At 39.6% G+C, this 23,031-nt stretch overlaps 1 protein-coding gene across 1 annotated transcript; it reads left to right on the top strand.

Annotated features, from left to right (window-relative positions):
* The first annotated feature begins 969 nt into the window (after positions 1-969).
* LOC107776276 (uncharacterized) lies at positions 970-6,889 on the top strand. Its single transcript, XM_016596152.2, has 2 exons — positions 970-1,826; positions 5,192-6,889. Exon 2 carries the CDS (start codon positions 5,195-5,197, stop codon positions 6,236-6,238), a length of 1,044 nt encoding a protein of 347 aa, XP_016451638.1. The 5' UTR covers positions 970-1,826; positions 5,192-5,194; the 3' UTR covers positions 6,239-6,889.
* Positions 6,890-23,031: the final 16,142 nt, after the last annotated feature.

Below are 23,031 nucleotides of genomic sequence, written 5' to 3'. Positions count from 1 at the left end.
ACAGCAAGTGAGGAAAAGATCATCGTGTCAAACACAGTCGTTAGAGCACTATTCCAAGAAGGAACCTCTCAAGTAAGACTACTCTACTTCAATAGTTAGCACGTCTCACACTGAAAAGTGCGAATGAAAACCTACACTATATCATACGATATTAAAGTATGACGTGTGATCAAAAAGGAAAATCTTCTAATTCCACCAAGGAAGGATAAAGATGGTGAGATTATAGTATCATCTAATCCTCTCGACTTAGATGATTACACTGAAGAACAAGCAGTCGTTATTCAAGTGAATGCTAAGGCAAAGAATCTCATATACAATGCCATAAGTGAAGAAGAGTATGAGAAGATATCAAGCTGTGAAACTACGAAAGACATGTGGGACAAGTTAGAAGTCACATATGAAGGAACAAACAAAGCGAAAGACTAAGAGAACCCTTGTGACCCAAGGAAACTAGATGTAAGTACCACACCAGTATTGAACCAGTTGTGAGCACCTAATTTTTTACCATTTTTAGATTTTTATCACTTTTTAGTATGTAAATATTCTTTAAGTTTAATCTACACATTTTAACTTTTGTTTCACCTTTTTATATATTTCATTTTAAGAAAATTAAAAATGATAAAAAAAAAAGGTCACATTTTTAGTATAAGTTTTATCTTCATTTACAAAGAAAAAAAGAAATTCAAAAAAAAAAAAGATATAGTTATTCTTTAGTTTAGTGCAATTTTTAAGTTTAGAGACTTTCAACAAATATGTTGAGTATATAGTAATTTTACCTTATTTTTATTTATTTAGTATGAGTAGTATTTTATTTTAATATTTTTATTCATCTTTTGTTTAAACAAAAAAGAAAACAAAAAAATAATTAAGAATGAGAACCAATCACATGATGCCACCTAGCAAAGATTCCCTTATAACAAATTCACCTGCAATTAGTTAAGAGGATGGAAGATCACGTTTTTTGAGAAATTAGTCTCACACACACTACACGGTTGGATTCTTTTTACAAAAATCAACTGCACATTTTTCTTTCTCCCCAAGATACACACAGCACACACACCCGTCTCCCTCCTACTTACTCCCTCTCCTCGATCTCTCTTACTGTCTCTGATCTATATAAACACTCACCATACACAAAAGAAAGGGGATAAGCACAAAAGAAAGGAGGGCACTAAAAAATAAAATGAAAAGAAACTTAGAGCTCTAAAAAGAAAGGTGGGCATCAGCGCCTTCTTCTTCTTTCATCTGGAGAACAACTAATTTTTCTTCTCCCTCTCACATTTACACCTCAAACTAGCTCTAAATATCCCCAAATTCGTACAATAAACACAGCCATGTAAAAACCCAAAAGAAATTAGCCATTTTCACCACCAAAAGCCACCCCAAACTAGCCTCCTAAACCACCGAAATCACCTCAAAGCATCCCCAAAATCACAGTAATAACCATCCACTTTTCCCACCCAAAATCAACACTCAAACCCAGCTGAAATTCAGCTCAAAAACAGCAGCGAAAAACATTACCAAACAGTCCCAAAATTTGCTCTAAAACCCAGCAAAAAGCAGCTCTGTTTTCCAGCCGAAACTCAGCAAAATCAGCCATGAATCACCTTTAAAATCCATCCCAAACCCAGCCGTAAACTCATTCCAAAATTCCCCCAAAATAGCTAAAGCTTCTGAGTCAAGTCGAGGTTCTCTTTGGTTCGAAGTCGAGGTTGTTAGTCGAAGTTCCGGTCAAAAGTTTTGTCTTCAATTCAGAGCAACTGTACTGTCGAATTATTCACTTGGAGTTTTATTTGATAAATCAAATACAGAAGAAAATCATTGAGGTTCATCTTTTACTTTTCATCTATTAATTCGATATTTTCACCATAGCATGCCCTGTTTTCATCTTCAAGCATGTTCCTGCCTTGATTCGCTGATCGTGTGCTTAAATGTTGGTTCATATTGATTTGCTGGTATTTATTAGAATTTCATTTTTGTTTGTTTCTTTTTGTCTTGTTGAAATAGCTCGTTAGCTTTCGTTTGATTTCATGATTAGTTTGGAAGAGTGGAGAATCTGTTTTGATGATAAAACCATGATAAAATATAATTAATAAATTTGTTGAAAGAATCTGCATATATTAGATTGTACCAGTGAAGTTTTGAGAACATCTGTTAGGGTAGTGAGCCATCCGCTAGTTAGGAAATTAGGCCATTTGATTCAAATGTGAAAATCAGTAATTGAGCCGTTTTCTTTTACTAGTGGGCCTTAAGGCAAACGAACTTTCATTGCGTCAATTGGTTTAGCTGTACACTCAGTATTAAAAATGTATATGTGTTTCGAATACACTAATTCTTAAATCAAAGAACTAAAATACTTCACAGATTAGTTTAGTAAATTACTAATGTACATACTTCTCCAAATGATTCCATAAATCATGAACCATACAATAATCTCAAAGTAGTTTAGGAAAATAATTCATGAACAATCGTAGTTTACTTTAGGCGCGATTAATAAATCGTCGTGACTATGGGTACGGTTCCCGTGGCATGATCACGATATGTAAATCCCAACTCAAGTGCGCGTTTCACATGACTTGACCACAACTTCAAATAATAATAATAATAAACATGTTGTAAATCGCGGGTGCGTTTCACGTGGCGCAGTTTGCAATGTGAACCAAAACGACAAGTGCACGATATCGTAACTTGTTTAAGAAATAACTCCATAAATACTAAAAAGCATTTAAATACATAATTAAAAGCGGTCAAAGGTAAAATGCACAATAGGTTTAAAAATATAATAATTTAGATGATTAAGCCAAGTATTAATTATTAAGCGACCGTGCTAAAATCACAAAACTTGGGAGTGCCTCACACCTTCTCCCGGGTTAACAAAATTTATTGTCCAGTCTTCTGTGTTCGCGGACCATAAATAGAGTCAATTTCCTTAATTTGGGATTTTAAAATAAACGGATCACTTGGGACACCATAATAATTATTTGTAATTAGAAAACATGCCCATAGAAAATACATATCGTTGAACTTTCCTTCAATTTGCATTGTTGCAGCATATATACTAGAAATCATGCCTATAGGATTTGGATCACTTCATTTGCTACTGTATCGCACTGTTCACTAACCATGCTTATAGGACTAAGTATAATAATAAAATAAGTCCCAAGCGTCAACTGTTAGAGATCCTCCCTATAGGGTATAATTACTCGTTCTATATTAATGATGGACCTATAAAAACTGTTTACTTCTTGTTTATTCCATTGTCATCAAGCATAAGTAATTTTGGGCTCCTCCCAATGGTCTTCATTACTCCTTATTGCGTAAGTCACCTAGACACAACAAGGTTAATAACTGAAAACCTGTAATCTCAATAATCAGCATGTATAATCTTGTCTATGAGCAATGCCTGGCCTCTGAAACTGCTTGTGTTCTTTGATGTCTTGTCACATAGAAATCATGTCTATAGGGCTTAAAGTTCTTAATTCGGAATTGCCTAACATAAAAATTTATCTTGCGTGCATTTGTTGCTTAAGTGTGGAGGCAAACTTGAGCCCTTAATTGTCCATACTTGAAGTCCAATATGTTTATGTATGTCGCCTAGTTTTGACATTTCTAAGCAGCCTAAGTAAGGTCTAGAACCACCCAAATAGAGGTCCAATACCTCTTGGGCCATAGGTATGGGATGGGTAGTGCACGCATAGGGTACGAGTGAGAATTGAATTAGAGCGCTTTTAGGTAAACAACTTTAACATAGTAATCGGGTAGCAGAAGATGATAGTCTGTGCCCGCTGAATAATATGAGTACCTGCCTATCTTAAGGGAGTTGTGAAGTATTATTTATGTTGCACGGGGTGATCCTTTAGGCTAAAACACTTAGTACCCCCCCTCCCCCCTCTTTATATGTTGTTATTAGATCTAATTAGTTGTATCCATATATTCGCACTAAGATCTGTATTAATCATGTTGTAATAAAGTTCTTTGACTTCTGAATTCCCTTTGTTTATTTGATCACCTAACTTAATCGTAATCCACATAATCTTAAGTTCGGACGGGACCCACAGTTGTGGACCTCGAAGAGTACCTAACACCTTCTCTTTGAGGTAACTTGATCCCTTACCCGATCTTTGGTGGCGTTGACTAGTCAAACAGAGTTATCTGCATAATAGGTGCCGTAACGCACCTTAAAAATCGTTAGGTGGCGACTCTTCTCCTTTAGCACTCTATCTCCCATTCTAAAAGGAGTTATCACGTGTCGAAGCCCACTTTCGCGAGAAAAATAGGGTCGCAACAGCATGGCGACTCTGCTGGGGATTTACTCTTAGGCTCTTACCATAATGAACTTGGCTTATGTGGATTAGTTTTCTTTGTTATAAAACACACATTCCTTTTCCATCTTTATTTGTTAGATTTGCTGTTGCATGCACATCCCTTTTCCCGTTCACCTTTACTTGTTTAAAATTGTTATAACATGCACATCCCTTCCCTCCTCCACCTTTATTTGCTTAAATTTGTTATAACATGCACATCTCTTTCCCTATTCGCCCTTAGTTGCTCTAACTGCTATTTATTAGCTATATCATGTCTCTCCCACCCCTACTCCCTTGGTTACTTTATTATATTTCCTATATTCCACGAACTAACTTTTTCTTTTTGTCTTTCTTTTTACGTCCTTTATGTTTTATCTTAATACTGCGTTTATTGCTTTCACATATTTATCATGAAAATACTTGACAACGTGTTATTATTGCTTCATAAAGCATGCTCCATATCATATTCCACTCGTGCCCAACTAATACCATAGCGGCACTTGATGAGTGTCCGCACTCTTCCAAAATTACCCTTTAAATTAGAAAGGCTTATTTGCGGTAAACTAGTCGATCAGCGGTGCAGTCGACGGTTCCGTGCTTTTCCCTCTCAAGTTGTCCACTTGAGAGTGCCAGTCTAGACCCTTCTAGAAACCTCGCTTCAATATCAACTGTGCATGCATCATGTCAAACCAAGTATGGGTTAGAACGTTATCCGCGTGACAATCTACTAAGATAAGCCTTGTCCAAAGCCCGACGGGATTTCCATAATCCCAATGGACACCATCACGTTATGTGCATTACTTGGAGAAAACATGCTGGTATGTTGATCATTAATGTGTAAATAGTCAGACCCGGAGGGGGAAGGGCTAACTCTATTTGTTTTGCAGAAAATGAGGTACGAAGTCTCCAAGTTCGGCATGGTTCAAAACATCCCACCTTTGCTGCTTGATTGGTGGAAGAACCTCTCACATAGTGACAAGAATCATGTGAAAAGGGTCCTCGGAAATTTACCTTCCTTATTGGACATTCGGCCAAATAACACATTGATTGAGGTCGCCACTATGTTTTGGGATGAGAAAAGAGTTGTCTTTCGCTTTGGTGATGTAGAAATGACTCCTCTCTTAGAGGAAATAGGAGGCTTCGCTAGGCTGCCATGGGATAGTCCGGGTTTATCAGTACCAGAAAATCGCACTCCCCCCAGATTTTTGAAAATGACGGGTTTCAAGAAAAATGATGAGTTACTCTGTCTGAAGAAGTCATACATACCATTTGAATTCCTTTATGAATGTTATGGGCATAGCAAGTCATATCGCCTTCACCATGATGAACTTGTCGTTACTTTTTTGGGTTGGACACACCGCCGAGTTTTTGTGTTCATTATCTGTTTCTTAGGGTTGCTGATATTTCCAAAGAAAAGGGGGAAGATCCACACTCGCTTAGCCATGGTTGCTAAGACTCCAATGGAAGGAATTGAGGGACAAACTTACACTATCATCCCCATGATCTTGGCCGAAATGTACCGAGCTCTAGATCGATGCAAGCAGGGATATGGGCACTTCGGGGGCTGTAATTTGTTGCTGCAGGTTTGGTTATTAGAATATTTTCAGAGAGGTGAATATCAGCAGGAGCTTCTGCGACGACCATTGAATGACTACATAGCCTACCATCATCCAAAAAGAATGACATTTATCCCAGATAGGTTCGTGCAACCTGGAAGTGCTGTGAGCTGGGTGCGTTTCTTCAGCAATTTGACTGACGAAAAGGTACATTGGATATTCGAATGGTTCCCTAGCAGCGAGTTCATCATCTGGTCAAGAGAAATAACTTATTTAATGCTGACCGGGTTAAGAGGAATCTATCCTTATGCTCCAATAAGGGTTATGAGGCAAGCGGGAAGAAAGCAGGTTATACCTCGATTTTCTAACATGGTCTAGTATAAAGTAGACTTAAAGGGAACATCATTCCGTTCAAGTTCGAGGCACAACATATGTGGAATCAAAAGGTCATTGTAGAGAAAGACACTATCGAGCCAGACAGGTACTATGCCGGCCATGTATACTTCTGCCCATCATGGTTGGTAGATGAAATAGAGGGAGATGCCAAGCCAGGGATTAATCTGAAAAATAGGATTATAGATGACGTTGCTGAAGCACAAGTCAAGTGTAGGATGCTACGCTAGAGGGTTTTTGAGTCTGAAGCTAGGCATTTGGAATAGCACAAAGTGGATATAGAAGTAATCAACGAATGGAAAGAAATTGCTACTAAATCAACAGAAAGATTGGAATATTTGGAGCAAGGGTTAATGGAACTTGAGTGGAGGATGAGGAAGAGGCTCTCAGATTGTCAGAATACGGAAGGCAATGAGGGAGGGCATCTAGCAAGGGCTTACCTATTATTGGACATGCGCGACCTGGGGAACTTGATTGATGGATCCAAGAAGGCCAAGCATGGAGAAGGTCCCTCTGGGGCCAAGCAGATTAGGAAATGATGTTCTTTACTACTTTTTAGCTTAGTTTTAGATTTCGATTGTAATAAGGCAAATGCCATTAGTAATTTTTCTTATTATTGCCGTTTTAGTAAGGATCTAATTCATTTTCGCATTAATGAAATGATACAATTATTGGCATCAATTTTCTCTAAGTCTATGTGTCGCTTAGGTCTACCTCGGGCACAACGAGGTCCCCCAAATTAAGACGCGAGTCTATTACATGATTTTGCAAAGCATGTTCAATATTGCAAGCATTCTTTCAATATTCCTTACTGACTTGGTTACCTTTTATTTTTTTTTCTTTTGATTATTCCCATTCCCCAAGGTTGGTTCGTGCATACTGGCATCGTCAGCATATCAAACCAGATCCAAAGGTCCTCCACCTCCTCCTCCACCAAGTGATCCTGGCAAAAGCAAAGGGAAAGGAAAAATGGACGATTTAAGCGATATCAGAAAAGACAATGCAGAAAACATTGAAACTTCGGACGGTTGGAATACTCCAGTACATAATGAATTGGTCCTACGTCTGGAACAGAAAATATTGGAGCTACAAGGGGAACTTGAGCAGGTCCGGAACTTAGCAAACCTTTCCCTTAACCTAAAAGTCCCCGACATTAACCAACAAAACACAAACGCCCAAAACCCGGTACCTCCCCAAAACACCCAAAGTCAAAATCCGCAAAATCCTCCCGCACCACATCAATACGCCACACCTCCTTAGAAACACAACCCTCCACCAGTACCTACTCCTCAACAACACCATCACCACCCAACTCAATACCCATAAACAACCACATACCACACCTCTCAGAATGCACCACAGCCTACTCCTGACCCGCAAAACTAAACCAATGACCACCATTATGCCCAGATTCCTGGAGTCCACCAAAGTAATCCCATATATGTGGAAACTTTACCCTACACCCCACAACAGACCCTGTACATACCTGAATCTGTTGAGAAGGACCTGCTCATCAAGAACATGGCGGAAGAACTCAAGAAACTTACTGGAAGAGTTCAAATTGTCGAAGGGGGCAAATGCATTGAGAGTTTGAATTATGAAGATTTTTGTATTCAACCAGATATAGAACTGTCAGAAGGTTACAAACCTCCTAAGTTCGAAATGTTCGACGGGACTGGTGATCTGAAGGTGCACTTGAGAACGTATTGTGACAAGCTTGTGGGAGTTGGTAAGGATGAAAGAATCCGCATAAAGCTGTTCATGAGGAGCCTCACCGGACATGCCCTCTCTTGGTACATCAGTCAGAACCCAAAGAAATGGGTTAATTGGGTGAGCATGGCATCAGATTTCATGGATCGGTTCAGGTTTAACACAGAAAATGCATCAGATGTTTTCTACATTCAGAATCTCAAGAAGAAGCCAACGGAAACTTTTCGCGAGTATGCTACTCGGTGGAGGTCTGAAGCTGCAAAACTAAGGCCAACACTGGAAGAAGAACATATGAATAAGTTCTTTGTCAGAACTCAGGATCCGCAATACTACAAAAGACTGAGGGTTATTGAAAACCATAAATTTTCTGACATCATCAAATTGGGAGAAAGAATAGAAGAAGGGATCAAAAGCGGAATGGTGACAAATTTTGAAGCACTCCAAGCCACAAATAAAGCCTTACAGTCAGGAGGTATCTCCAAGAAGAAAGAAGTAGGTGCGGTGATGGTAGCCCAAGGTCCAAAATCTCCTCTTACATACCAAACACTCCCACCCACATATCAGCCTTTACCTCCCAGATACCACCAACCTACCGCCACTTACCATACTTATAACACCCAACCAGCATACTACCACTCACCACCAGCATGCCAAAACTACCAAAAACCTAGACCAAATTTCGACCGCAGACCACCCAAACAATACACCCCAATTGCTGAACCCACAGACCAACTGTACGAGAGACTGAAGGCTGCTGGTTATGTCACTCCCATTCCCGCTGTTGCTATGGAAAACTCCTCCTAGTAGATTAATCCAAATAAGACATGTGCCTATCACTCAGGCATGAAGGGTCATACTATTGATGAGTATCGTACTTTAAAGGATAAGATTCAGACATTAATTGACACCAATGTCATACAAGCAAAGGAGGCTGCACCCAATGTCTGTAACAATCCTCTCCCGGATCACAGGGGTGAAGGGGTAAACGTGATAGAGACCGATGAAGAATGGGACTCAGAGGGGTCAATTGGACTCATTCGAGAAGGGGATAACCCTGAAACATCTCCAGTCACTCTCACACCTATTATGGTACAAACGTAGGCACCGATTGAAGTTGAGGTAGCCGCACCAACTCCATTTGAGGTTGAGGTAACAACACCCTTCACCGTGATGGTGGCACCCACGCCATCTTTTTAAGTCTAATGCTATACCTTGGGATTATGTTGCAGAAGCAAGAAGGAAAGGAAAGGCAAAAATGGAAGAAACAGGTGTAGTGCAAGGCATGACAAGAACTGGTAGGATTTATACACCCGAGCATTTGGGAGGAACAACAAAAAAAACCACCTTTAAGCCGCATGTCATTGAGACTAGCCCAGATGATCTTTGGAGAAAGGTGCAGGCGAGAGAGTATTTTGTGGTTGATCATCTGAACAACACCCCTGCTCAAATATCCATTTTATCACTGCTATAAAACTCTGAGGCACATAGGAATGCCTTGATGAAGGTGTTGAATGAAGCTTATATACCAAATAACATCACCAGTGGAGAGATGGCCAACATGGTAGGGCAAGTGTTAGAAAGCCACAAGATCACTTTTCATGAAAACGAGCTGCCACCGGAAGGACTAAGTCATAACAGGGCACTACATATCACCGTGCAGTTTGAGGACAAATTCATTGCCAGGGTCCTAATAGATGGGGGTTCGAGTCTCAACATCTGTCCACCAACTACTTTGAAAAGGTTGGGTAAAGGTCTGCACGAGACACGAGCAGGGAGTATGAATGTGAAAGCATTTGATGGGTCTCAAAGGGCCACAATTGGGGAGACCAACCTCAGCCTACAGATAGGCCCGACCTGGTTCGATGTTGAGTTTCAAGTATTGGATATATCTGCTACATATATTCTGTTGTTGGGGCGACCGTGGATACATGTCACTGGGGCCGTGGATTCTACACTACATCATGCCGTGAAGTTTAAGTGGAACCATCAGGAAGTGATCATCCATAGGGAACGAAAGTAATCCCATTTACACCAATCAAACTTTTCCGGTCGTCGAGAATAGAAGGAAGTTGGGTGGGGAAATATACCATCACGTCGAGCGCATCAACGCAATTGAAAAAGACAAATGGTGGAGCAGTAAGATAGAAGGTATAGTGGCATGGACAAGGTATGAACCTATCAAGGGTCTCGGTAAGAATCTCCAGGGGATCACCAAACCGATACATCTAAAGCGTCACGACACAACCTTTGGGCTTGGGTATGAATACACCTGGCACGAGTATCAGAATTGGTCACCACTGTGGCGTGGTCCTTATTACCCTCTAGAGAAGCCAGTACCATATTTGAGCCAGTCGTTTCATCAAGCTGACATGATGTGGGGGTCTGAAGAAGATGAAACTTTAGCTGGCATAAGGAAGCTATTTCTGGATGACAAAGACATGGAATGCAGTGTGATAGTTGAGGAGGAGGAGGAGGAGGAGGAGGAGGAGGAGGAAGATCTTATTATTCAGACAATGGAGAAGGGAGCTATTCCCAAGAATTGGACTGCTGCGCCATCAAGGGCCCGTCGAGTTCCTGGGTAGCCTGGCAATTAGCATCATTTATTTTTAAAAGCAATTTTATGGGCATTTAAGACATTTTTAGTATTTTGTTTTTTTTTTAACATTTTTATTTTGAAATAATTGCTCGAATCATTGAACTACATTTGTTTGACGTTTTTAAATATTTATCGATGGATTGTTGTTTTAGTATTTATTATTATCCTTTACATTTTCTCTCTACAACATTATTATTACTTATCCTGATGAACCTACGACTGTAACATGTAACAAGACAGCGCAACATTAGGATAGTGATTCAGAGGATCTGGATGAGGATATAATACACGAGGAAATTGTCAGAGAAGTGGAAAATTTTGAAAACAAGCCTAAGTCCAATTTGGATGAGACTGAAACCGTTAATTTGGAAGACTCCGAAACAGTCAAGGAAACTCGTGTAAGCATTCACCTATCGTCATCAGAGAAAGAAGAATATATCCAGTTCTTGAAGGAGTATGAGGATATTTTTGCATGGTCTTTTGTTGATATGACCGGTTTGAGCACGTCCATAATGTCCCATAAACTACCTACCAACCCTATATGTCCGCCTGTAAAGCAGAAGCTCAGAAAGTTCAAACCAGATATGAGTCTGAAAATAAAGGAGGAAGTCACCAAGCAGATCAAAGACAAGGTTCTCAGAGTGGTTGAATATCCGACCTGGTTGGCTAACATTGTGTCGGTTCTAAAGAAAGATGGGAAGGTCAGAGTGTGTGTCGACTATCGGGATTTAAACAGAGCGTGTCCCAAAGATGATTTCCCTTTGCCCAATATACACATACTGATTGACAACTGTGCCAAGCATGAACTTCAATCCTTTGTGGATTGCTTCGCGGGATATCATCAGATCTGGATGGATGAAGAGGATGCCGAAAAGACAACCTTCATTACACCATGGGGAGTATATTGTTACAAAATGATGTCGTTTGGCCTAAAGAATGCTGAAGCCACTTACATGAGGGACATGATAACCATTTTCCACGACATGATACACAAGGAGATAGAGGTGTACGTGAATGACGTCATCATCAAATCCAAGAGAAGCACAGATCATATAGCAGATTTGAGGAAATTCTTTGATCGACTTCGAAGGTACAACCTGAAACTTAATCCCGCAAAATGTGCTTTCGGGGTCCCTACTGGAAAGTTGTTAAGGTTCATCGTCAGCCGTCGAGGAATTAAGCTAGACCCGTCAAAGGTCAAAGTTATCCAAGATTTGCCACCTCCGAAGAACAAGAAAGATGTGATGAGTTTCTTAAGGCGTCTCAATTACATCAGTCGTTTCATAGCATAATCAACTGTGATGTGTGAATCGATTTTCAAAATGTTGAAGAAAGACGCTGTAACAAGTTGGACTGAAGAGTGCCAGAAAGCCTTTGACAAGATCAAGGAATATTTATCCAAACCACCTGTCCTGATCTCACCGGAACATGGGAGACCTCTGCTACTCTATTTATCTGTACTAGATGGGGCTATCGGCTGTGTCTAGGGACAACACGATGAGACAGGAAGAAAGGAATAGGCCATATACTATCTGAGTAAGACGTTCACACCCTACGAAGCACGGTATTCTGTGTTGGAACGCACCTGCTGCGCTTTAACATGGATAGCTCAAAAGTTGAGGCACTACTTCTGTGCCTACACCACATATCTCATATCAAGGATAGATCCGTTAAAATACATCTTCCAGAAACCCATGCCTACCGGAAAGTTGGCATAATGGCAAATATTGCTGAGTGAGTTCGACATCATTTATGTAACTCGGAAGGCAGTCAAAGGGCAAGCATTGGCAGATCATTTGGCAGAAAATCATGTAGACGGAGAATACGAACCATTGAAAACGTATTTTCCCGACGATGAAGTATCATTTGTGGAAGAAGACATCACCAAAGCATACGACGGTTGGAGGATGTTCTTCGACGGAGTCGCGAACTTCAAAGGAATAGGTATTGGAGCTATCTTAGTATCAGATACAGGTCAACACTATCCAGTATCCGCAAAGCTCAGGTTTCCAGGTACCAACAATATGGCAGAATATGAGGCTTGCATCTTGGGACTCAAGTTTGCCATTGACATGAACATTCAGGAATTGCTGGTAATTGGTGACTCAGACCTTTTGGTACATCAGGTTCTAGGAGAATGGGCTACAAAGAATACCAAAATACTGCCATATTTGTAATATGTACAATAATTGAAGAAGAGATTCACAAAGATAGAGTTCAAACATATTCCGAGAACCCAGAATGAGTTCGTAGATGTATTGAACACTCTATTTTCCGTGATACAACACCCAGACAAGAATTTCATCAACCCTATCCCGGTAGGAATTCATAATCAGCCAGCTTATAATGCTCATGTTGAAGAAGAAATTGATGGAAATCCATGGTTCTATGACGTCAAAGAATATTTGGCAAAAGGAGAATACTCAGAGCACGCAAAATATAATCAGAAACGCACACTCCGAAGATTATCTAACCGTTTCTTCCAAAGCGGAGGAATTATGTACAGAAGGACTCCAGATCTGGGGTTATTACGGTGTGTCGACACCAAGGAAGCATCCAAATTGCTCGAAGAAATACATGCCGGAACTTGCGGACCACACATGAATGGATTTGCCTTAGCTAAGAAGATATTAAGAGCAGGGTATTTTTGGATGACTTTGGAAACAGACTACATCAGGTATGTCCAAAAGTGTCATCAATGCCAAGTACATGCTGATATGATACAAGTACCACCCAATGAACTCAATGCAACAAGTGCACCTTGGCCTTTCTCCGCTTGGGGGATGGATGTCATCGGTCCAATCGAACCCGCCGCTTCAAATGGGCACAGGTTCATTCTAGTGGCCATATACTATTTCACAAAATGGGTTGAAGCAGCATCTTACAAGGCTGTAACTAAGAAGGTCGTAGCAGATTTTGTTAGGGATCGTGTTGTCTGTCGATTCGGGGTACCGGATTCAATCATCACCGACAACGCCGCCAACCTTAATAGTGATTTGATGAGATCCGTGTGTGAAACCTTCAAGATCAAGCATAATAATTCCACAGCATACAGGCCACAAATGAATGGAGCTGTAGAAGCCGCCAATAAGAACATCAAGAGGATACTAAGGAAGATGGTAGATAATCACAAATAATGGCACGAGAAGTTACCATTTGCCCTACTTGGATATCGCACCACGGTTCACACATCAACGGGGGCAACTATTTGCTGGTCTATGGTACTGAAGCCGGCATTCCTACCGAAGTAGAATTTCGTTCTTTGAAAATCATACAAGAGGCTAAACTCAGTGATGCAGAATGGATACGAAGTCATTATGAATAACTGGCTCTCATTGACGGAAAAAAAATGAATGCATTATGTCACGGTCAACTTTACCAGAACAGAATGTCTAGAGCTTTCAATAAAAGGTTCAGGCGTAGACAATTCACACCGGGGCAGTTGGTGCTAAAGCGGATCTTCCCGCATCAAGATGAAGCCAAAGGGAAATTTTTACCCAATTGGCAAGGGCCCTACATGGTTCACAGAGTACTAATAGGAGGAGCACTCATACTTGCAGAAATGGACGGAGAAGTTTGGCCAAAACCTATCAACTCAGACGCAGTCAAAAGATATTATATTTAGATTGTTTGCAGTTCTTCATCTGATGTAACTGAACTATGTTTGACTTGATTCCCGTTTAAGAGGAGATACGTAAGCAACCCTGTGGATTTGGTCACATCTCAATAAAATCTTCATTTTTTCCATGGTCAGAAAATGGGGCAGAATTTTGAGGAGGACCCTCAAAATTCTGAAGCAAGTCTATCCAACTTCATCATACACAGAACGGTCAAAGAATTGCTTTTAAACTGGGTTAGAATTTCGAGGAGGAGGACCCTCAAAATTCTAAAGCAAGGAAGTCGCAATGTCTCTAAAATATGTCACAGTCATTGGTTCATCTAAATTACTTGATATTGCATACTACTGTATTGAAATAACTACATTCATCAAATGCACACATATTTTTCGAAAACTCTATTTTTATAAACAGCCAGATGCTGCCCAGGGTAACTCAAACATGATCTCAAGACAGGAGCAAAAGCAAAGCGAGAAGGCGAAAGCACAGACCAACCTTCCCCGCAAACTCACAATTTTTCTTTGGATGCAGGCACAATGAACATAATAGGAATATGCGCAAATACATACACACATCAGAATCACTACCTTCATAATGACAAAGTTGCCAAGCGCAAACACATCTTCAGCTAAAAAATACTCTGTTTTCTCACAATCACTCATTGTTTTCCCCCATGAGGCTAAGCACTACCTTCCTAATTCCACAAGGCTAATCATTGTCTCCTTAACTACATAAGGCTAAGCACTGCCTTTCTTTGCATGAGACTAAGCATTGTCTCATATTTGCACGAGGCTAAGCATTGCCTCCTTAACTGTATAAGGCTAAGCACTGCCTTTCTTTGCATGAGAGTAAGCATTGTCTCCTATTTGCATGAAGCTAAGCATTGCCTCCTTAACTACATAAGGCTAAGCACTGCCTTTCTTTGCATGAGACTAAGCATTGTCTCCTATTTGTACGAGGCTAAGCATTGTCTCCTTAACTGCATAAGGCTTAGCATTGCCTTCTTCGCATGAGACTAAGCACTGTCTCCTATTTTGCATGAGGCTAAGCCCTGCCTCCTTAACTGCATAAGGCTAAGCACTGCCTTTCTTTGCATGAGACTAAGCATTGTCTCATATTTGCATGAGGCTAAGCATTACCTCCTTAACTGCATAAGGCTAAGCACTGTCCTTTTTTGCATGAGGCTAAGCATTGTCTCCTATTTGCACGAGGCTAAGCCTTGCCTCCTTAACTGCATAAGGCTAAATATTGCCTTTTTCGCATGAGACTAAGCACTGTCTCCTATTTTGCATGAGGCTAAGCCCTGCCTCCCATTCTTGCATACGGCTAAGCACTGTGTTTTCCAAGACTAAATACTATCTCTATTATGCTATTTAAGACCTAGCACTTTCTTCTATTTGCCTGTGGCTAAGCATTGCCTAAGATCTGTTTCGTTTTACATACGACCTAGCATCATATCTTTGCATCTCATGGGCTGAAACATCGCCATCTTTGTCCAAATGCGTCATAGTCTGAAGGCATCATCCTCGTAGCGGGAAGACACCATTCCATGGCCTGAGGATCTCTCAGTATTGCACATCATTATTCAAAGGCGTCATGGTTCAGAGGCACCATTTTCATGGCCCGAGGACATCATTTCATGGCCTGCGAATCCCTTATCACATGATTCATGACCCACGACGTCATGGTCTAAAGACATTATCCTCACCGTCCAAAGACAACTTTCATGGTCCAAAGGAAATTTGCATCATGTTTAAATTCTCGCAATAATCTATATATACTTGCACGCATCATGTTTTAAGTTTTGCAGGTAATCCAAGAAGTAACCGTTCTCCTAACGGATCAATCTTCGCTCCGATTTTCGTTCAACATTCACATCCTGCAATTATTTCAAACACGACCAACCACCATTAGTTACCCACTTTTACTTGATAACCGTTCAAATACTCATTTTGAGATACATCTATAACATTTCAGATTCACATCCATGATTTCGCGCAAATTCATCTGATATTGTCCTACCCAAAAGAACCCTTTCCGAAGCACACAACCGTTCCTATAACAACTCCATCGGTTTAGTTCACCGTTGGATCCAGAACTACACACGGCGTGATTCCTGTAACATCAGGGATATGTAGGCAACTCAGGAACCAGGGTTTGGCCCCCATTTTTTCAAATCACACCATCCCTCACTCAATTTGTCCAAAATTGGTCATCATATTCTTTACCCGACAACTCTTTCATCATTTTCGGGTAAAGAGGGGCAGTTGTTGATACCCAATTTTGCCCTCATATTTAGTTATATATATATATATATATATATATATATATATATATATATATATATATATATATATATATATATATATATACTTTCAAAATAGCACTTTTGCATTATTATTTACTTTACAAACCTATACAAGCATTTTCTATAATTTTTCATAATTTGTAGAGCTTTAAATTAATTTTTTTGTATTTAAATTATATGTAAATATCTTGTAATTATCCGTTTAAATTATCTTGTAATGACTTAGTTACCTAAAATAATTATTTTGTACCTATAATATATGTTTCAAACATTTTATTTCATTCCATATAATTACAGTAGCATTTTTAAGCTATTTATTTAATTTTACAATAATTGCCTATATTCATATACAAATGCTCCTTATTTATACTATTTGTGTCAAAAATAGCATTTTATATTTTTATAATGTTAAATCATTATTATTAATCATTTTAGTGCATAAAAAATATGTCACTCATTTACTAATTATTTTTATAAATTATGTTTAGCTAAATTACATGTGTTTAAAAGGCTGGCCCAATTTCTAAGTGATTTTTCGAACTAAATTAGCCTAGTACCTTAGCCCAATAACCCCAGCCTAAATCAAACAACCTTTCTAACCCAACCCGGTCGCGACCCGTCAAAATAACCCGCCCCAATTCCTCTTTAAATCCTGGCCGTTGATCTCTAAGATCAACGGCCCACAACTAACCTACCCTTTTATTTGCCCAACCCCCAAACCCTAATCCTCATTTCCCTCTCGCCCGCCGCCCTGGAACTCTCCCCCTTCTCTGAAGAACCCTAAATCGCCGCCACTCCCTAAATCCCTCTCCTAATGGGATTCTCCTCTCATTTACTTGCCATATCTGTGTTTTCGGCTACTGGTTGTTCCTCCATAGTTTCACTTGGTACTTGCCTAAACATGGCAAGTACTATCTCTCCGATTCTGCCCATTCAATTTCAATCATTTGAATCTGGGCCATATCTCGTCTACATACGTTCAATACTATATTGTGTGAGTCCGATTTCGTTTGGATTTCTGCTGATTTACACTTTCCCTAAAAAAATTAGGGTTTATCGGATTTCTCTCTTAAATCAATTTCAAATTGATTTGCATGTTTTTTTTTCTTATTTGTTGTTTAATTTACTCCGTTTTCTTATGTGTTTGTTCGATTTTTAACTGCTATATAAACCCCCTCATTTTCCCTTCTGGGGGGGGGGTGGACTTAAAATAATCGATTCTTACTAAAATTTGGGTTTTTTGCTACTATCTTGATTGGTATTCTGTACTGGCCGGTTGAAAGCCAAGGCCATTAGCATTTTGTTACCTGTTCTTGGTGCGAGCATTGCCCTGTGCTCATCGAAGCTCTTGGGAACTTTGACGCATCGAGGTTTCTGGGTTCTTGTGGATCTTTTGTTCTTTATTGTTGTCCGTTAACTGGTAAGCTACTTGACTCTTGCAATTTCATCCCTATTTGCCTTTGATTTGCATGTGTTCTCGCCTCTGAAATTCCTGGCTTAATATGTTTTTCTAGATTACTTTTGTGCGCGATTTTGTTAATTCTGCTTTGTTCTAAGTCTTTTAGCATCTAACTTCTTCCTAATGCTACTAGTTCTGAGTATGCCTAAATCCAACTTGGATAATCTGATCCTCTTAAGTGTATGGATGTCTAGATGTTACCTAATACATGCTTACTTGCTTTGTCCTTAATCTCTATAGTGAATGCTTCATACTAGTGTTAGAACTTCCTGTGGTAATTGTGACATGTTCACCTGCTCTTTTGTCACTCAGCATGATCCCCCTACCCCATTAGTGATTGACTAAGATCTTGACAGTTATCTCAACTTGATCTATCTACCCTGTTTGAATTATTTTGCTTTATGACATTACTTAGATCTTCTCTAGTAGATTAGTCTATTATATTAATCCCAGAATACCTACATGTGTTTGCTATCACACACTGTCCTGAATCTCTCTAATGTCTGTCTTGCATGTACAATGTGTTGCAATTTGTATTAAAACCATTTTCTAGCGACTATGATCTTGTTTCCATGCTAATATGTTTCCAGTCTATCTTTTGTTCATTTGATACCCTGTCTCTTCCAGTGTTTATCACAATGTCTAAATACTTATTAGCATGACCCTAAGATGCATGCTTAGCTTAATCCGGACTTCTTAGGTCTCAATTGGTTTAATGTCATGAATGATAATCTATGTATATCTTGCAAACCTGTTTCTTCTCCAATTTCTTTCAATATGAGGCTATCTATGTGGTGCTTTGCTGTCCTGCTGAACCTACTGGCCTATTTGATTAATTACTCTATATGCTCAATTTGGCTATGTCTACTTTAGGATATGAATGTATCTCCTAACTTCTGTCCATTTTCCTCACTGGCAACTTATGCTATTCTGAACTCTTCATTCTTAGCCGGCTGAAAGCCAAGGCTACCTAGGTTTTATTATTGGCCTCCCTAGTGTGAGCACTGCTCGGGGTCCAATGGAGACCCTTGTGAACTATGACACATTAGGGCTTGGTCCTTAGTCATTCCCTCAATCTGAAACTGTTCCTATTCACTCTACTCCCCCCTGTTATGTGTTGTGTACTTGAATTGGCTGATTTAAATGGTGCAACACTTGGTGTCATGGTTGAGTAAACTGGTTCTGGACTCCTCTATGGATCCTTGAGTCGTGTATTGAATGTGGTTCTTTGTTGAAGGCCTGGGTATGATGTGTAAGAGCTATTGAAGGCCCAGGCAATGATGGGTATTTATTAGGCCTGTTGTGGGCCTCTTATCACTGTTATGTAACACTGTTACTTTTACTCATTATTGGGCATGTAATAATCTTTGTATAAACAATTGGGGTTGTTAGTAAAAGGGAATGGGGTAGATTTTAATATTTACATGCGATGGGTAGATAACATGCCTATAGAACTTAATAATGTGTTAGCTATATATGTCGTTCACTCTCTATGTACACTATAGAAATCATGCCATTAGGAGAAGCACACACTCACACTAATTGTCTACTAGCAAAGCATGAGCTCAAATGCTTCAATTATCCTTGTTGCTACATGTTATTAGAAAACATGCCCATAGAAAATAAATATCGTTGAACTTTCCTTCAATTTGCATTGTTGCAGCATGTATACTAGAAATCATGCCTACAGGATTTGGATCACTTTATTTGCTACTGTATCGCACTGTTCACATAGAAATCATGTCTATAGGGCTTAAGGTTCTTAATTCAGAATTGCCTAACATGAAAACTTGTCTTGCATGTATTTGTTGCTTAAGTATGGAGGCAAACTTGAGCCCTTAATTGTCCATACTTGTAGTCCAATGTATTTTTGTCTGTCACCTAATTTTGACATTTCTGAGTAGCCTAAGTAAGGTTTAGAACCACTCAAATAGAGGTCCAATACCTCTTGAGCCATAAGTATGGGACGGGTAGTGCACGCATAGGGTACGACTTAGAATTGAATTAGAGCGCTTTTAGGTAAACAACTTTGACATAGTAATCGGGTAGAAGGAGATGATAGTCTGTGCCCGCTGAATAATATGACTAACTCCCTATCTTAAGTGAGTTGCGAAGTATTATTTATGTTGCACGGGGTGATCCTTTAGGCTAAAATACTTAGGACCCCATCTCTTTATATGTTGTTATTAGATCTAAATAGTTGTATCCCTATATTCACACTAAGATCTGTATTAATCATGTTGTAATAAAGTTCTTTGACTTCTGAATTCCCTTTGTTTATTCAATCACTTAGCTTAATCGTAATCCACATAATCTTAAGTTTGGGCGAGACCCACAGTTGTGGACCTCGAGGAGTGCCTAACACCTTCTCTTTGAGGTAACTTGAGCCCTTACCCGATCTTTAGTGGCGTTGATTAGTCAAACAGAGTTATCTGCATAATAGGTGCCCTAACGCACCTTAAAAATCGTTAGGTGGCGATTCTTCTCCTTTAGCACTCTATCTCCTATTCTAAAAGGAGTTGTCACGTGTCGAAGCCTGCTTTCGCGAGAAAAAAGGGGGGCGCGACATTGATGAAACAATGTATCAAGGTATGATCGGATCTCTACTCTATCTTACGGCTAGTCGACAGTGTCTGCAAGTGTGCAAGATATCAATCAGCTCTCAGAGAATCTCATTTAACTGCTGTTAAACGAATCATCAGATATCTGATAGGGACAGTCGACTATGAACTATGGTATGAAAGCTAAAATGTCTTTAATCTTAAAGGTTTTTCAGATGCAGATTTTGCAGGTGATAAAATTGATAGGAAAAGCACAAGTGGAACGTGCCAATTACTTGGAAAATCTCTTATCTCTTGGCACAACAAGAAACAATGTTGTGTTGCCTTATCTACTATAGAAGCAGAATACCTGACTGTAGGCAACTGTTGCACAAAAGCTCTATGGATTATGCATCAACTTTTAGACTATGATTTGTGTCTTAATTGTGTTCCAATTATGTGTGATAACACTAGTTCTATTTATCTTTCAAAAAATATTGTGCATCATTCTAGAGCTAAGCACATTGAAATCAAGCATCATTTTATCCATGATCATGTTGTAAAAGGTGATATTGTGTTAGAATTTGTTAACACTGAAAATTAGCTAGCAGATATTTTTACAAAACTGCTGCTTGAAGAAATATTTTTTCTACTTCGTGACAAAATTGGTATTTGCTTAAATCCCGTTTAATTTCTCTAAGGTTCCTTATTTTAAAGAATGTTCTATAATTGTTCTTTGAAATTTTCGCCTAAAATATCTCTAATTATTTTGATTACTCTGTATTAATGATATGATTGACGGCGGGTCTTCAAAAGGAAACTTTTCAGTTGTCCTTCACACGTCTATCCAGAATCGAGGTAACCCTTCATCATCTACTCACAAAAAAAAATTTCTCTCTGTTTTTTCTTTCTCATAGCCAAAACCAAACCTTCACCATCTTTCTCTATGCCTAGAAGAAACCATCGCTTCAAAAAGAACCCACAAACTGATGATCCCGTGGATGTTGAATCGTCAGAAAAATCAGATCAGCAACAGTTCGAGGATGAGTCCAGTGATTCACGTAAAGAAATCCTCATTACTCAAAGGGATATAAAATGTCCAATGGATTCAATCCCCTAACAGTCGTCTCAAAAGAAAGGAAAAACAAAGAATATAGAGTTTGGACATGAGGACAAGATGAATGTAACGACCCGACCGATCTTTTTGAGTGTATTAGTCCCGATCCCGTATTTACTACTTCTCCCATATCTATTTCTGCTATTGTGACTTGCCGGGAGGTTTCGTTTTGGTTTTTGGAGTGTTTTGGGATACTTAGTCCCTAAATGGAGGTTTAAGTCTTAGGATTTTGACCGTAGTCAGAGTGTGTGAAGATGACTCCGGAATAGAGTTATGTCGGTTCCGTTAGATCCGTTGGGTGATTTTGGACTTAGGAGCGTGTCCGGACTGTGAATTTGAGGTCTGTAGCTAATTTAGACTTGAAATGGCGAAAGTCAAATTTTTGGGAAGTTTGACCGGGGGTTGACTTTTTGATATCGGGGTCGGATTCCGATTCCGGAAGTTGGAGTAGGTCCGTAATGTGGAATATGACTTGTGTGCAAAATTTGAGGTCAATCGGACGTGGTTTGGTATGTTTCAGCATCGTTTGTGGAATTTGAAAGTTTAGAAGTTCTTTAGGCTTGAATCCGGGCGTAATTGGTGTTTTGATGTTGTTTTGAGTGATTCTAAGGCTCGACTAAGTTCGTATAATATTTTGTGATGTGTTAATATGTTTGGTTGAGGTCCCGGGGGCCTCGGGTGAGTTTCAGGGGGGGTTAATGGATCATTTTTGGACTTGGCTTGATAGCTGAAGTCTGGATGCTGCAGGTTCTGGTTTCCTGGTACGCGATGGCAGGTATTCATTCACGATCGCATAAGCTTATTTGGTGCAGAGGTGAGTTTGTTCTACGCGATCGCAGAGTTAGGAACGCAATCGCGTATGGGTGCGAAGTTGTGCTTCGCGAACGCGTGGCTAAGGTCGCGTTCACATAGAAGGATTTGAACAGGAGGGGAGGCGTGGCCTATGCTCTACGCGATCGCGTAGGGTAAAAATATGGGGCAGAATAGTTGTGCTTCGCGATCGTGAGGAATGTTCCACGATCGCGATGAAGGATATCTGGGTAGGCAGTATTAATTTCAAAAACGAGGGTTTGAACCCATTTTACATATTTTGAGCTAGAGAACACGGAATTGGGCGATTCTTGAAGGGATTTTCATGGAGTTTATTGGGGTAAGTGATTCTTAATTGGTTTTGGTTAAATCCTATGATTTCATCTTTAATTTTATCATCTAATTTGTGATTTGGGGTGAGAAATTGGGGAAAAAGAGGAAGAACTCTCGAGTTGGAATTTTGAGGTTTTGAAGGGGATTTTGTTATCGGATATGAGTAAATTTGGTATGGTTAGACTCGTGAGTGAATGGGCTTTCAGGTTTTGTGACTTTTGTCGGATTTTGAGACGTGGGCCCGGGAGCCGGATTCGGGCCAATTTTGGATTTTTTTACTATAATTTA

The sequence above is a fragment of the Nicotiana tabacum genome, chromosome 4 (genome assembly GCF_000715075.1).
Source record: "Nicotiana tabacum cultivar K326 chromosome 4, ASM71507v2, whole genome shotgun sequence".
Taxonomy (NCBI): Eukaryota; Viridiplantae; Streptophyta; class Magnoliopsida; order Solanales; family Solanaceae; genus Nicotiana; species Nicotiana tabacum.
Note: the sequence above shows the minus strand (reverse complement) of the source record. Positions and strands in the feature narration are given on the sequence as shown.

Coding starts and splice junctions, on each gene's coding strand:
- LOC107776276 (XM_016596152.2), top strand. CDS start 5,195: ATGAGGTACGAAGTCTCCAAGTTCGGCATGGTTCAAAACATCCCACCT.